At 36.5% G+C, this 17,924-nt stretch overlaps 1 protein-coding gene across 1 annotated transcript in view; it reads right to left on the reverse strand.

Annotated features, from left to right (window-relative positions):
• FAM133B (family with sequence similarity 133 member B) overlaps positions 1-17,924 on the reverse strand; it is a gene marked incomplete at its 3' end in the record, with an annotated part of 31,733 nt that overhangs the window by 3,689 nt on the left and 10,120 nt on the right. The window contains exons 3-10 of the mRNA XM_084229667.1: positions 15,791-15,869; positions 14,590-14,664; positions 14,426-14,458; positions 13,915-13,974; positions 13,398-13,490; positions 11,649-11,699; positions 6,183-6,275; positions 4,211-4,262 (exon numbers count right to left, since the gene is read on the reverse strand). Coding sequence (XP_084085793.1) covers positions 4,211-4,262; positions 6,183-6,275; positions 11,649-11,699; positions 13,398-13,490; positions 13,915-13,974; positions 14,426-14,458; positions 14,590-14,664; positions 15,791-15,869 — 536 coding nt within the window. The remainder of the gene's footprint in view (positions 1-4,210; positions 4,263-6,182; positions 6,276-11,648; positions 11,700-13,397; positions 13,491-13,914; positions 13,975-14,425; positions 14,459-14,589; positions 14,665-15,790; positions 15,870-17,924) is intronic.

Below are 17,924 nucleotides of genomic sequence, written 5' to 3' on the forward strand. Positions count from 1 at the left end.
TTTTGTGGTCTTAAATATGCTTATCGGGGGCCTCCCTGGTGGTGTAGGGATTAAGTTTTCAGTGCTATCAAACTATGACCGCTTTGGCCTGAGTTCAATCCCCAGACCTCTCCTGTCTCGTCCACTGCTCACCTTAGCAGTGTATTTCCATAGATCCACCTGTTCTGCTCCCCACTCTGTCTCTGGCAAATCCTCTCACCCTCTGCACCTCTGCCCTACACCCAAGTTCTTCTATGCATAAACAAACAAACAAACAAACAAACAAACATTCAAATGTGCTTATCCTGACTGTGGCTAAAACTGGAAGACAGTTTATAAAAACACTGATGTCATCCATACTTGCTACTTAGTCTTGTTTGGGACAAAAGGCAAAGAATTGACAAATACCACCATCTAAGCACCTATTTCAAATTTATTATCAGCCTGCAGTTTGCAATACAATTTCTCTTCCATTAAAGAAACAGGTGAGGTATGTAGGTTGATTCCTTTGTCCTGAAGTAGTTGGCAGAATGACTACGTCACATCCTAGGGGGTTCACAGTATTGCATCTTGAAAGGTGGAATAAAAGGAGAGTGCCCTTTTTCATTCCAAATTATGAGGGTAAAGTGGAGAGAAGAGATACCCCCATTTCAAGAAGAGGGAAAGCAGTCTGATAAAAGAAACAGAACTCCCCACTCCAGGAGACATCATAGGAATATGCGCCAAATACTTGATTATCAGGGGGCCTTTCTGCTCCTGGTCCAAAGGCTGGCTCCCTGTGGTGTACTGCACTGTCATATTGGCTCCTTTGCAAGTACCTCTTTTTTGTTTTATGTGACCTATGGTTTTATTTCTTATTTAAGTAATATTTAATTATAAGTATTTATGTGCATCATCCAAAAATCAAAATGTGGTTATACTACATTAAGTTCACCACTAAAAGTCCAATTCTGGACCTCTGTGGTGGCGCAAAGAGTTAAGAAACAACGAGTTCAACCTCCGGCCAGGGGGCTACCCACATGGTGCAGCAGACCTCTCCTGACTCGCCTGCTGCTCCGCTCAGCAGTGTACTTCAGTCGATCTGCCTGTTTTGTTTCCCACTCTGTCTCTGGTGAATCCTCTCACCCCTCGCACCTCTGGCCTGTATCCCAGTTCTTGTGTACATAAGTAAATAAATCTTAAAAAAGTCCAATTCTATTCTTACAATATCCTTGTCCTCTATGTCTGATACATCCACACCCCTTCTGATAAACACTTATTGGTCTTATAGCCTAAAAGTTTATTTTTTGTTTTATTTAGTTCACCTGTTTGTTTTTTCTATATAACACACAGTGATGAAATCATACAGTGATGACCTTTCTGTCTGGTTCAATTCATGAAGTATAAAACTCTCTAGGTCTATCTATGTTGTTACAAACGGCAGGATTTCATATCTCTCTCTTTTAACGCCTGAATAGTATTCCATTGTGGATATTTACCACATCTTCATCAATTCATTAGTCAATGGGCACTTAGGTCATTACCAGTTCATGGCTATTATGAATAATGCTACAATAAACTTGGGAGATGTATATATCTTTTCAAATTGATATATACTCTTTCAAAACTTTTCTTTTTGGCTTCCATGATGCTTTACTTAGGCTGCTTTTCTTCTAACACAAAAGACCTCTTCATTTCCTTTGCTAGCTCTTTTTCCTCTATATGACCTTTCAGGGCTTCCTTGCTTATTTTCCACATGCTCTCTCAGTTACCTGCACTTACTAAATCTTAGTATTTAGTTTTATGCTCTGGACTCAAGACTGCAAGTGCCTCATTTATAGTTCTAGTTGTATATCTAATAGGTATATGTAAATTTCCATAAATAATGTTTACTTTTCTCTCTCCAGCCTCCCTTTAAGTCATAATGGCACCAAAACATTTTACTTAAGTCAAAGTTACCTTTGATTCTGCTTTTTATTTTAACTCTACTCTTCACATTCAAAGTACCACAAGCAAATCCTATCCTAAGTCCAAAGCACATTTCAAATCCATCATACCAACCTATCTGCATCACTAACACTCTAATACAATCATTCCTTGCCTCTCTCCATCCATCCACTCTGCCAAAGCACATTTTAAAAATGTAATGATTAATTTCATCCTTTTGCTTAAAGCTCTCAAAATGACCTTCTGTAATATTTTAATTAAAACCCATATACTTAGCTGATAAAAGGTTTGCTTACTTCCCAGCCTCATTGTATGCTATTCTTCTTTATCTAATAGGTATTAGCCAAGTTTACCTTCTCTCGGTTCCTCAAATATTATAAACCTCATCCCTACCATAGATCCTAGCGCCTCTCTCTGCCTGGGGCATTCTCCTTGTCTTTGATTTTCACAGTGCTGACTCAAATTTTAAGTCAGATTTCAACTTAATTTTCTGTCCTCAGAGAGGCTTTCTTTACTTCTTCCCTGAAGTTACTCTCTCACACATCACCCTCTTATCTATTTTGTACTCCATTCTATCCCCAAAACTTAGAATAGTGCCAGCATAGATGCTTGATTACATACATATTAGTTGAATGCTGAATTATACAAAATTGTCTTAATTGATTCAAAGATCAAAGCAGTCTGCACCCAAATTATTTTCCAGTTTAGGAGTCTCTTATATGTCACCTAATCCTTGAAACATAGAAAATATTAGTTCTGTGATCATATATTCCTAGATGAATTTTTTAACAATAAAGGTCCTTCATTTTAGAGCTAGGGAAATTCTGGGAAGGGTTAGCTACTCTCAAACCTACAAATGATGCTGTTCTCATTTTTCTTTTACCTCTTCCTAAGAAAATGCCCACACTGGGGCTTCCCTAGTGGCACAGGGGTTAAAGTCTTAGTGCTATCAACAGCCATTGCGGCATGAGTTCAATCCCTTGCCATGGAGCTGACCCACATGGCACAGCAGACTTCTCCTGTCTCGTCCTGCTGCTCCCCTCAGCAGTGTATTTCAGTAGATCTGCCTGTTCTGCCCCCCACTTTGTCTCTGGTGAATCCTTGTACCCTCCCTTCCCCTCTGGCCTACACACCAGTTCTTGTATGCATAAATAAAATAAATCTTCAAAAAGAAAAAAAAGAAAATGCCCACACTTATATTGAATTCCTACGTTTCTTTGCTGACATGTCCACATTACTCTTTGATAAACTGTTACCACTATCTTGGCCTGTTTCTGATTTGGAAATCATTTTTATTTTCTATTTTAAAGATTAATTTATTTATGTATACAAGAACTGGGGTACAGGCCAGAAGTATGGGGGCGAGAGGATTCACCAGAGACAGAGTGGGGTATGGAACAGGCGGATTGACTGAAATACACTGCTGAGGGGAGCAGCGGGTGAGCCAGGAGAGGTCTGCTGCACCATGTTGATATCTCCCTGGCTGGGGATCGAACTCGTGATGCAGTGGCTGCGGACACCTTCATAGGTTGTGTCTTAACCCCTTGTGCCACCAGGGAAGCCCTCATTTTTATTTTCATTTTTCTCTTCTGTCTTTCTCCGTTTATAAAATAGAAGAGCTGGCTTTAGAAAATATTAAAAGAATCATTCTTATTAGTGAGTCACTTATGTTGCCATAGCCCTGCTTATTAATCATTGCAGATTGTGCTTAGGAATATTTCCTGTTATTGCCAGGATTGGTTGATGTGGAATTAACCATAGACAGAGATGGAGGGAATCACTATACTTTTATCTCATATTTCATCTTATAGCTTAAAATAAAAGTCAAACAGAAGTTTAACTTCTAATTGCAAAATGCTGAAATGGAAACAAGAGATGTTTGGGCATTCTGACTTTTCCTGAGTCAACTTAACTTTTTCTTTTTTTTCCTTTTTTTTTTTTAAAGATTTACTTATTTATTCATACAAACACTGGGTACAGTCAGAAGTGCGGGAGGGTGAGAGAATTCACCAGAGCCAGAGCGGGGAGCAGAATAGGCAGACAGACGGAGGACAATGCTGAGGGGAGCAGCGGGCGGCAGGAGAGGTCTGTGCTCCATGTGGGACCCTCACCGGTGGCCGGGGACCGAACCGGTGCTGCAGAGGCTATAAGTCAACTTTTTCTAACCTTTTAAGTGAAGCTGCTGACCACCACACTTTTCCTAATAAATAATACTTTTTCCCAGTATATGGATCATGCTTAGCATGACTAATTTTATATCAAACAAAGTATCTATACTGTTGTCATGTAAAACAAAAAGTGATACTTGCTATTGCTTTTTCTCGTTCTTCACTGTTTTTCTTCTTTTTTGCTCGTACCTAAAATGTTTAAATTTGGCGGGGAGAACAGAGGATAAAATGTAATTTGCACTCACTAACTGTAATTTTGTAATTTTTTTCATTCACTAACTTACCCTGCAAATACAAAATTTGTATGTAAAAAACATGTTGGCAATCAATGCAAAATACTGCTACAAAATTTCAAGTGTCTCATTTTACCTCAAACCCATTATATCTCAAAAGATGATCAATGAAAAACATTCTAAGGGAAGAAAATTAAGATTTTAAGTTCATAGAGGGCTCCCATTATACTCCCTTTCAGCTCCTAAAAAAGTAGTGAAGTATAGTGGAGAAAAAACATGAGCCCTGAAATAAGAGACAAAATTCTGAATATTATCTCTGTTATATATTACCTTCAGTTTCATTATCTACAAATTGAAGACAATATCTACCATCAATGAGAAGTGCCTGGAATATAGTAATGTCACTCTTACTCTATGGTACTGAATAAATGGTAGCTATACATACAATGTATTCAGTATAAACCAACTTATTAAAATTCAGTAAAGTGTATTTAGAATAAATTCAGTTGCTAAGGTTAGTATCTATTTAAGTCTAAATGTAACATATTTTACAGGTACTTGTCTTAACACAAGTACTCTAGAGAGTACTTAAAAAATTATGTGTTTGTTTTTTGTTTGCTATTCTTGTCATAACAGTCACTGGGGTGGTAGCTGTTCTGCATTCATATTCAGCCAGACCAAGATGGGGAGGCTGTCATGCTATGTCTACAACAGCTCTGACAAGAGTTTTGAATAAACCTTTATGTAATGAACCCATTTATAAAATATATAAATTCATTATAATATGAAAACAAAGTATTCTGCATAGGGTTTTAAGATATAATGAATGTCTCAGAAGTGCAGATGCCATACAAAGTGAAGATGTCTGTTTCATTCAAAGCTTTATTGAGAACTGTCCATCATTTTGGAAAACACTGATGATCATATTACTGTACACCTTTTAAAGGGCATATGTAATACATCTGCAACCACTTGAACTTTGTTTTGTCTTAGATGTCTATGTCTTCTGGTGTTATCACACACAAGCACCTATGTATTACAACGTAATTTTATAAAATTATGCATTATTTTCTTGTATTTCTTTTTATTTCTCTTGAGGATATTAGTAAACAACTACATAAACATAGGATATATCAGCTATAAAATTTATGGGAGCATTACAAAATATTGCTACAAAATAGAAGCAAAAGATCCAATTTTACAAATGAGGACACTAAATCCTAGAGAAATACCTTAAAAGAAAACCTACAAACCTAAAATTAACTAAGAACAAGCTCTTAATTCCATCAGTGTACAAAATCTAATATAGCGATGTTTAAGCTGAAAAGAACTATATAGATTACGTAATTATATTCTCTCATTTTACAAGTGGGAAAACTGAGATCATGCTACCATTTTTGTTTCATCACCTTTCTATTCCCTAAATAGTAACTTCAAAAAAAAAAAAAAAAAAAAAGCCAAAAGAATACTAGGTTTCAACATAATATATTATATAACATCTCTGATGTAGTCAAATGGTAGGATATAAAAAATATATATATATTTTTTTTTGTGGGACCCTCGCTGGTGGCCGGGGATCGAACTGGCACTGCAGAGGCTGCAGGCAGCCTCGCAACCCAGCGCTCAACTGTGCGTCACCAGGGGAGGCCCGTGAAGTGATAATATCTCGGATTGGAAAGCTATGTAGAAACATGATTATCTTCTGGAAAAATGCAAAACTTACTGTGAAGTGGAACTTCCATTTATTTTTTATAATACATAATACTAGAACAATGAATAAATCAAGTACCTATGAAGTATTTTTTACTAAATCATATTCAAAATCAAGTAACTCAACATTCTGAAGTATAGAAAGCTATTTTAATATTATACTCACCTCCTCAATATAATCTGATTCTGACAAGGACTCAGATGACAAAGGTTTATCTTCGGGATACATCTTTCTTTTTTTGCTGAGTCCTTTAACATCCTGTGGGGAGGGGAATACACATATATCAACTCAAAAGATACAATACTATGCACACAAATTTTATGTTTCTAAGTTCTATTTAACAGTTCTTTCAATTACCACAAGAATTACCCATTTTCATTTTAGAAATGTCTAAAATTGCTGGCATTTACCAGGATTCAGTCTTTAATTCCAATAAAGTAGTGCTTTTATTAAACAATGTGAAAAGCAACTGCATATCTATTTATTTTTTAGAGATTTATTTATTTATGCATACAAGAACTGGGGTACAGGCCAGAGATGTGGGGCATGAGAGGATTCACCAGAGACAGAGTGGGAAACAGGCAGACTGAAATACACTGCTGAGGGGAACAGCAGGCGAGACAAGAGGGGTCTGCCTCGCCATGTGGGTTGCTCCCTGGATGGCCGGGGATTGAACTGGAGCTGCAGAGGCTGTGGATTGCTTCACAGAGCAGTTCTTAACCCCTTGAGTCACCAGGGAGGCCCTGCATATCTATTTAGATGCTAATAGCCTCCCTTTAAAGAATCAAAAGAAATGAACAGATGATACAAGATCTGGGTCTCTTGTATTCTTATTACCCAGGGTTGGAACAGACAGGTTTAGTGCTGCAAAAAAGAAAATCAATGGGTAGTTTATTTTTTTTTTAAGATTTATTTATTCATTTATGTATACAAGAGCTGGGGTACAGGCCAGAGGTGTGGGGGGGTGTGTGTGAGAGGATTCACCAGAGACAGAGTGGGAAACAGAACAAGCAGACCGACTGAAATACACTGCTGAGGGGAGCAGTGGGTGAGTCAGGAGGTCTGCTGTGCCATGGGGTTGCTCCCTGGCAGGCTGGGGATCGAACTCGTGCTGCAGTGGTTACGGATAGCTTCATAGGTTGCGTCTTTTTTTTTTTTTTAAAGATTTATTTACGCACTGGGGTACAGGCCAGAGGTGCGGGGGGATGAGAGGATTCGCCAGAGACAGAGTGGGGAACAGAACAGGCAGACTGAATGAAATACACTGCTGAGGGGAGCAGTGGGTGAGGCAGGAGAGGTCTGCTATGCCATGTGGGTTGCTCTCTGGCCGGCCAGCGATTGAAGTCCTGCTGCAGAGGCTGTGGATTACTTCACAGTGCTGTGCTTAACCCCTTGCACCACCAGGGAGGCCTCACAGGTAGCTTCTTAACACCTTGCGCCACCAGGGAGGCCCCATGGGTAGTTTATTTGTGATGCTCTAAAAGGATCTCTATATACTAGTTCTTTTAGTGCATTAGAAGTGCTAAATTATTTAAAATTTTTTCATTTACAAGTATTTTTAACAGGAAAATGTACAACCAGGGAAGAAGGGAGTTAAAATTGAAAGAATACTTCAGAAATGTTTTAAGAAAAAATTTCAAAAACATCTGAACCAAGTGTGGCAAAAAGTTAAGACTTATCAAAGTTGTCATTTTTTAATATTCTATCTTTTCTTTGGTATGTCTAAAGTAGTTCATGACAACAAAAACAACAAAATCACATAATGAAAAAAAAGTGCTCACCACCTAATCTTAGACAGAAAAAAGATTTTGAAGATATTAAAAAAATGTAGAAAATAACTAGCAGAGATGATCTGTGTGTTACATTACAGGCGATTAATTTTGTTTCTTCAAATAGCTTCATTACTGTGGTAAATATGATAAATGTTTATTGTAAGAAAATTCACCCAAATCCCACCATAAGGGATTAAACATTGTTAAGATTCTGGAAACATCTCTCTGTGTGTATATTTACAATTTTACATAAATACTTGCTGTTTGGAACCCGCTCTTCTCACCCAATAGTATCTTTCCATGCCAACTACATCGTCATTTATGGTCGCCTTTGACATTCATTGAAAGTATATGCCACAATTTACTTAACCCATCTCCTTCTGGAGGGCAGGCATATGGGTTCTTTGCTATTAAAAACAAAGTTGAAATAGAGTGAAGGATATGTAAGTGCAGAATCTTTATCTAATTAATAATGACTAAATCAAAGGCCAAAGTAGCCTTCACCCCCGTGATTTTTTCACTTTCCCACCGCCCCCCAAAACTGTTTCTTTATTTTACTCATTTATGGATCACTTTACCAGAAGCCTCTTTATCAGGCTCTTTTCCCATTTTACCAATCTCAGATTATCAAAATACAGTTCATATTTTCTTCTATAATTGCCTAAACATACATTTTACCAATTTTTCTGTACATGTGAAGTAATCTTTTCCTTAATTATTAAAAATCACTAGGTTTCTGTCTTTTGTGTTCCTAGATTTTCTTAGTCTATTCATTATATTAAAACACTGTTCATGGTTTTTCTTTTAGTCACTTATTATTCTGTGGTCAAAAATTTCTGAGTTTTAAGGCCTATGCCCTTCCAACCCCAATATTATATTCACCATTGTCTTTCTTAAGTTGAATTTTCATACATTTGCAACTTTAACTATCTGGACCTGGCCTTAAGGAATACTGTTTTATATTTTCCAAATGGCTAGATATTTTGTCCCCCAAACCCACTTTCATCATATATTAAATTTTACAAGTATTTACAAAATGTTACTTGAACTTTGCACTGTTCCATTGTTTTTTTTCCCCCTAGTGCTGTGCTATACCGCATTATTCTAATCAGAACACTGAAAAAAAAAAATGTCTTAACATATAGCAGGACAAGTCATAACTAGGAACATTTATTAAATCCTCTGTATCTCTGAACTGATTTGTATCATTTTCAAATAAGTCCAGTTCACTTTTTAAAGAGTTTTCTATGCATTCTTTGTTATGATTATAAATGGGTTATTTTCTTCCATTATATTTTCTAATTGGATACTGCATTAACTTTCATAATAATTTTTAAATTGGGGTTAGCAACAAAGATTGGTATATACGACTTAAAATGACAACTTTTATGTGATTATAACAGATACCCTAAGAAGATTAAGAGATGTCATAGACCGAAAGATGTTAGTCATGTTCATGAAGAGTTGTATCCAAAATATTTAACTTATGAATTAACAAGATCAAAAACAGAAAAATTGGCAAATAATATGAACAGGCAATTCACAGATAATGAAATCTGAATGGCTAAAAAGCAGATGAAGAGGCTCAACTATCTAAACATTAAATTGGCAAAGAAGTCTCAGTGTTGACAAGTATGTTTGTCGAACAAGGGTACTGTCAAATACAATTAGCATGAATGCAAATCAATAATAAGCACTTTGGTAAGCAAAATGTAGACAGGTTAAATGTATGATATCCTAACACCTAGATATTATAGTCCTAGGTATACTTCGGAAAATTAATAGTAACTTGTAGAAAACAGAAAAAATAAGAAACAGCTACTGCAGTTTTGTTTGCATTACTGAAAAATGAAAACAATCTAGATGTCCACAAACAGGAGAATGGAGAAATAAATTGTGGCAAATTAATAAAATGGAATTCTAAAAGCAAAAGAAACAAACTTGAGAGTATATACAGAATACATTATGCTATTTATAAATGTATACTCATGTATAAGAGTATAAATGTGGATGGAAGGATGCATACTAATTTCACAAACAACTGCCTCTAAGGAAAGTATATCCAGTTTTTTGTTTGTTTTAAATAAAACCTGAAGCAAGAATGACAAAAACGTAATACATTCCTTAATTTTAGTAACCGGTAATATATAGGTATTTGTTTTTTGTATTATTTGTTTACATTACATATGTCTTCATTACTTTGTACCTGATTTTGAAGTTCTTTAAAATCACAGTGCAGTTCTTTTACTATTTCATGTTTATACATTACCAGTTTTAAGTTTCACACATTCTTTTTAAAATATGAAAATAATTATTCTACAATGACACTGGAAATCAGGAATTAATGCTGAATTACATCACCCCCCTTTCACAACTATTAATTCTATGATCCCAGTTAACATGGAATATTATATTAATAAATTTCTTATATCTTTGAATTTTTATTTATTTATTTATTTTAAAGATTTATTTTTATTTATTTATACAAGCACTGAGTACAGTCAGAAGTGCGGGAGGGTGAGAGAATTCACCAGAGCCAGAGCGGGGAGCAGAGCAGGCAGATTGAAGTACACTGCTGAGGGGAGCAGCGGGTGGCAGGAGAGGTCTGCACGCCATGTGGAACCCTCCTCCAGTGGCCGGGGAGCAGCTGGGGATTAAACCGGCGCTGCAGAGGCTGCGGACAGCTTCGCAACCCAGAGCTCAACTGCTGCGCCACCGGGGAGGCCCTATCTTTGAATTTTTTGGAATTAATACTCTTTGGTCAACTACGGTTTCTTAGTGTCTTAATGGATTATCTTTATTTTCAAATTGATATAAAACCACTACTGGCTATAAATCAGAGAAATGAAAACATGTACACACAGAAACTTGTACATGCATCATTATTTGTATTAACCAAAAAAGGGAGATACAGCTCAAATGACCAACGGAAGAATGGATAAACAAACTGGTATACACATGCAATGAAGTATTATTCATCCATAAAAACAAAGCACTGATTCATGCTACAGTTTGAATGAATCTCAGAAAATATTATACTAACTGAAAGCTTGACATGAAAGGTGACATATCGTAGGATTGTTTTTATAGGATATACTCAGATTAAGTAAATCCATAGACACAGAGATTACCAGGGGGTGGGGGTTGGAAGGTAGGGAAAACAGAAATTGATTACTTAATGGATTCTGGTTGTTTTTAATGGGGTGATGAAAAAGTACTAAAACCAGAGAGAAGCTCCTTATATAACACTGTACATACACTAAATAATATCCATTTTTAATTTTAAGGTGATTAACAGTATGTCAAGTTTCACCTCAATTTTTAAAAATGCTATTAAAAAACCTGAAAAAATACAGCAACAGTCACCTGTAGCTTTCTTTCATTAGCAACTTTTTTTTAGGCTTTTCTTCATTTTTAGTTATTAGAAAAGGCTTTTTTTCAGTGTAAATATGAAATGTAGATGGGCTAAATTTTGCATTAATTATAAATTGAGATAAAACATCCACAGTAAAAATATTTTTCAAATTTACCCGAGGTATATTCAATTTGAAAAAGAAGTCCCTTAATTAAAAGGGCCCTTAATTAAAATGATTTGAAACAAAGGAAATGCTTACCCTCTACTATTTTGAGTTTTTAATCTGAGATTTAATTTAATGCATTAATTTATAGAAACTCAAACTTCTCCGGAGGAATATTCTTCTGACCATTGACCTTCAAAAAAAGAATCCTGTAACAATTTCCTAAAATCTACATGAAATACCATAAAAGCAACAACAAAAAAAAGTAAACCGTTAATTTCTTGAAATAAATGTAGCATTATATGACAGACTATCTTAAGGTAATATAAAACTGTAATTACCTTTTCTTTCTCGGTTGCATCCTTTGACTTCTTTTTCCTTTTTAAAGTATCCTAAACAACAAAAATATGTAATTCACTTTTAAATATAAAAGTTTTAACACTATACGGACAAAAATACCAAAAAGATGATTTGTTCTCTAAGTTTAATTCAATACCAAAATTTTATTCTTAAAACATAGAAGTGTATATAAATGTGCTGATAAGGAAAGGAGGCCTTTCCATTCATCTGCAGTACGACTAAAGTGACAGATATTGTTTAATACATAATATGATAAATACCATGACAATCATAATACATAAACATTAAAGTAACACGCTGCATACTTTAAATATACATAATTTTTTATGTCACATTTATTCAATTGGGAAAAGAAAACCTATGCCATTGTCTTTTTTTTTTTGCCTGGAGGAGAGATCATATGCTAGAGTTGTAATTACACTGTACTAAGCCATCTTCCAATCTGTTTCCCCACTCTCATTATAAAGAGGTGAGGCAAGAATTTCTGCTGTTGTATCCCTTAGTTCTAGCTAACAATCTCCTTAAACCTTTCATATCAATAAAGTAGGACAGTTATTTCAAATGTTCAGATGATCCAGTTATCATGTCAAATGCTTTAGAAGAGTGCCTAACACACAGGCATTCAATGAATGTCAGCTATTAATATAATTAGACTGGCTCTTCGGCTTTAAAAGACAAAAGAAAAAACCAACATTTACTGAGCACTTTCTAAATGCCAGCCATTTTGTCAGAAGCTCTCACCAGGGGCTAGTGGATATCTGTCACATAACCAGACAGCTGCTTTATTCTCCTGGGAACCTAGGACAGTGTTTGCCAAATTGTAGTCCATAGACACTCCTGTATCAGAATTACAGAGGACATCTGTTACAAATGTAGATTTCTGAGCCTAATTAGACTTACTAAATCAGAGTCTAGAAATGCGGCCCAGGAATCTACATTTTTTTTTTTTTACAACCCTTAGTATTTCTTATGACCAATATATATATATATATATATATATATATTTTTTTTTTTTAAATAGAGGCATGTTTTATTTATTTATTTATTTATTTGTTTGTTTGTTTGTTTATACATGCACTGGGTACAGTCAGAAGCGCGGGAGGGTGAGAGAATTCACCAGAGCCAGAGCAGGGAGCAGAGCAGGCAGAAGGACCGAAGTACACTGCTGAGGGGGGCAGCGGGCGGCAGGAGAGGTCTGCGCGCCATGTGGGACCCTCCTCCGGTGGCCGGGGAGCAGCCGGGGATCGAACCGGTGCTGCAGAGGCTGTGGGCAGCTTCGCAACCCAGCACTTAACCGCTGCGCCACCGGGGAAGCCCTTATGACCAATATTTGAGAGCCAATTATGTCTAACAGTTCTAGACAGTACAGAAAAGATTTAGGTATATTGTATACTAAAAAAAAAAAAGCCAGTGGTCCAGTTATTAGAGGATACAGATTCAACTTCCAGTTCTAGTACCAGTTGTATGAATTTAAGTAAAAAATTTCCCCCTGAAGTCTGTCACATTTATCATAAAGTTGTCAAGGAAATGCTAAGATAAGGAGACACAGATGTGAAAGTATTCAGAAAATATCATATGTAAGACATTACATATATTATTGAAGTAGCAGAGAACATCAAAATACGAAAAAAACACCCCTGTACTTCTAAATTGAGACCAATTTAAGATAAGCAAAAAGAAAATCTTAATTAAATTTCTTCACTATCCAAATGTTAATGTATTAACTTTACCTTACTGTCTGATTCAGTTTCTGACATGGAGCTTTCAGAAGATTTATGTGAACGGTTCTTCTTTTTCTTTTTTCTTTTTCCTTGTTTCTTATCCTACATAGAACAATTTTGAAACATTTGACTTCTGCTTCAAAAGATATAACTGACATTTTATTAAAAAAACCTTTATTAATGAACAAAACATAACAAAAAATCAGTTTCTAAATGTTTTACTTAGTAATGAGACTTGTATTACTTCCCTGTATTAAAAAAAAAAAAAAAGCGATTTGAGTGACATGTAATCCCTAGCATCTAGTTAAATAGCATTTTAGATTTTTTAAATTCATTTCTTATACTGGTATTTTTAAATTAACAAGATAAATTTAGGAATCTAAGATATATACCAATATTTAAACGCCTAGTTATTTATTCTTATCAGTGCTCTGTTATGTATAATTAATAAAGCCTAAAATAAACATTGCTAATATAGTTCACAATGGGTTTCATTAGTTCTTAAATCCTTACAGGCAAACCTTACCTCATCTTCAGAATCTGAAGAACTGCTGGAAGAATCAGAGCTTGATGAAGAAGATGAATACTTGACCAAGCACAAAAAAATTAAAGCTTGTGAGATTCAGGAATTTTTTTCTTTTACTAAGTCTCTCAATACTTAAAGAAACCAATCTAATGCCTGAGAAATAAATGCCATATTCATAAAACTTATACATTAAAATGCCAAATGTGATATCTCTTTACCTCCACCCCCCCCCCCCAAAAAAAGGCCCAACAAAACAAGGACAGATTAGCCAACTTTCCCTCCTTAATAATTATTAGTAGAGATACTAGGTTAACACGTTGGTACCTTTCTAACTTACCAGTAATCAAACACTCCCTGGCCCCCAAACTACCCACGGGTATAGAGACCTTGACTCATCTAGAGTCAACACAGAGGTTAAATAAATTACTCTTACATTTTCTGTAGAAAATGATTCTTTATTCTTAAATTCTCCTAATTGTAACATGTAGAAAAATGGAAAACTTTTGCTCACCCTACCAGATTTCTTCTTTTCTCTTTTCTTTCTCTGAAAGCAAACAAATTAAAGTACAAATCTAAATAACTTGATTAATTTTCAATTGTATCTAGTAACAGTACACAGCATTATTATAAAAACCCAAGAAATTAAGAACAGCACTAAACTAAAAGCTGTATTACCTGTCTTTTTTTGGATGAGCTCTCACTTCCACTTAATAATTTCTCCCTGTGTTTTTCTAGCTCTTTCTTCCAGTTCTGCAAAGAAAGTTATAAACATCATTAGAGGCTATCTCCTTCTATACATCTAATAAAGAGCGTGCCACTAAACCACATCCTCTTTTACCTCCCATCCTTCTCACCCTCTAATTACAGTCAAAAGATAGTCCAGGTGCCAGAATTCTTTAATCTATCACTAAAGGAGCTTCTACTAGCTCCTTTCAAAGAGGACACTAAGAGGTGGGAGTTCTTCATTGTACTGTGAGAGCAGTAGATTTTATTACTGAGGTTGAGAAACATTTTTCATTTTAAAAAAGATGGTTAGATTCTCTTTCCAGACAAAAAAGATGGAACTGCTCTATACGACAGCTGAAATACTGCATATATGTCTGTAATGAAAACAGCAAATAACACCACAGAAGTCCCAGGGTATGAGGAGGATATCAGGGTTGGGGGAGAGAAGGGGAAATACCTGACATTTAACGTTAAGTTTTAAATTACTAAAAGATGATTAATCTCCCCTACATCATACATTTACATATAATCCTGTATTCAACATAACAAAACCGCTTCTAAAATTCAGAGTCCCCTTAAAATAAAAACTATGCCCAAACTCTTGGTTTATTTAAAAATGATTTCATTTTTCTCATTATAAGAAAAAAAAAATATATATATATTTTTAATTGGTATTGTTTACAAATGTAGGGTAAAGAAAATGTCAGGCTTTTCTGCCCTTCCGCCATCAGGATAGATGATGGATCCTTGTCCTGAATGCATGCCTGATGGCGGGCACCTGGAATAGGGTGTGGGCATAGGTAGATGGGATTCAGCTGAGTTAAGACTGCGCTTTTAAGGGCTGCGTCACGGGGGGACGCCAGCAGCAGCAGAAGCAGCCCCAGCCAGCAGCAGCAGAACCTGAAGGAGAAGCCGAAGCAGAAGCAGAGAACGCCAGAGAGCCCAGATAGAGTGAAGACTTGCTGGGGGCTGGGAGGCCTGCCAGCCTCCCAGCCTCCCAGCCCCCCAGCCAGCACCCCTGCCTGCCATATGCCTGGTGAACCCCAAATAAAAAACCTGCAAAACTACTGAGGACTCTGACTCCTCCTTTACCCGGTCTGCATGGGATCAGAAAACCTGCACTGTATCCAGTCCTGCCCTTACAACAAACCTCATTCATTTTTTCTTCAAATTCAGCCAATGCTTTGGATCCTTTCTTTTTCTTTTCTAGTTGCTCTTTCACTTCTTCCCTTAAAAAACAGAATGTATAAATAAGTTTTCAAGCAATTCAAATTACAGATGGATGCTCAGAAGCAAGAATGTCACCATTTTTCTTAATATCCTAATAAACTTCCCCATTCCAATATTGATACATTTCAAATTTCTTTGTTCACATTGTTATAAATCAATTACCATAATAAAGCCTATCAGGTAACATTAAAATTTCCTCTTATAAACAAGGATTGTAAGAGCTAACATACCTAAGCGATCGAGCACTTTACAACAATGTTTTAATTACATTTTCCTTTTATGTTCACAACTACCCTACGGAAAAATGTAGTACCGTTAAGTTCTCACTTAATGTTTATGGGTTTTAGAACCTGCAACTTTAAAGAGAAACAACACATAATAAAACCAGGTCCTCGAATAACATAATTTCTTTCAATGTTGGCTGGGATTTCTTCTTCTTCTTTTTTCCTAGGATTTATTTATTTATTTATACAAGCACTGGGTACAGTCAGGAGCGCGGGAGGGTGAGAGAATTCACCAGAGCCAGAGCAGGGGCCAGAACAGGCAGACTGACGAAACACACTGCTGAGGGGAGCAGCGGGCACAGCAGGAGTGATCTGCGTGCCATGTGGGACCCTCGCCAGGGGCCGGGGATCGAACCGGCCTCTGCAGCCCAGTGCTCAACCACTGCGCCACCAGGGGAGGCCCTGGGATTTCTTCTTTTTTTAATCAACGTAAAGTCTAGAGAAGGCAAGAAATCTGCCTAATGTCACAGAGTTCATAGTTTCACTGTTAGGGTGAGCTAAGGTCTATTTGACTAAATTACTATATTTTAGTAAAACCTGTACTCTATTTTATTATGTATCTCAAGTGTTATAAATGAAAGAACACACCTGTTTATTCCTAGAAAGGCATGCTTACAGGGTTAGTCCTGGCTGGTGTCTGGGACCTTTTTCAGGAGGGCCCTTACCATTTATTCCCTGAGATATGGGCTCACTGTGGCTAACAGCTGTACAAACTCCACAGTTTATGCATAACAACCTTCCTCCTGGGAGTTCAGAATTTTGACACCTGATAGGCAGAGGCTGACCAATCCACAATAAAATCCCTGGGTACTGAGTCTCTAATGAACTCCTCCAACTGATACATATTATCTTGTGTGTTATCACAATTTGGAGCTAAGGAAATCAAGTGCCTCCTGTGTATATTCATGGAAAGGAAGCCTTGGAAGCCTGTGCCTGGTTTCTCTTAGTGTTCAACCCATGTACTTTTTTCCTCTGCCAACTGTGGGTGGTATCCTCTCACTGTAATAAAATTTACCCATAACGACAAACCATCTGTGAGTCCTACTGAATTACCCAATCTGAGAAATGTCTTGGGGACCTTTGATACACACGTAAATTTACTCATTTGAGTACTTCTCCTTTCAAGTTTATTTCTTTCTTCCAATATTAAAGAAAAAAATATACTTTGTTTTGGGATAATTTATTTTCTGGCATGCTTCAACAGCACCCATGGACACTCTAAGGTGGTGAGATGGCTTACTTCCTGTTTAATTCAAAGAAAGGATTTCCTGTTTTATATAAACATGACTCCCGATCACAGTGGCCCAGCTTTCAGGGGTACTTAAGGAGGATTCTGAAGCTAATAATTCTGAGCTTGTCATATGTTACCATAGGAGTATGGTATTTAATAATGGGGAAGACAGTCTAAAAATACATAAGGTCTGTGGAATGATGCTTTATTTACAAAAGATCAGAGTTACTCAACCTGAGTAGATCCCCTACCCCCAAAACAATTTAAAACAAAAATTTTACAGTGGGTGGGCCTCCCTGGTGGTGCAGGGATTAAGGACACAGCGTTATCAACTACTGCCAGCTGCTGCAACATGAGTTCAATCCCCGGCAAGGGAGCTGACCCATATGGTGTAGCAGACCTCCTGTCTCGCCTGCTGCTCCCCTCAGCAATGTATTTCAGTAGTTCTGCCTGTTCTGTTCCCCATTCTGTCTCTGGTGAACCCTCTCACCCCCCACACTTCTGGCCTACACCCAGTTCTTGTATGCATAAATAAATCT

The sequence above is a fragment of the Talpa europaea genome (genome assembly GCF_964194135.1).
Source record: "Talpa europaea genome assembly, chromosome: 3".
Lineage (NCBI taxonomy): Eukaryota > Metazoa > Chordata > Mammalia > Eulipotyphla > Talpidae > Talpa > Talpa europaea.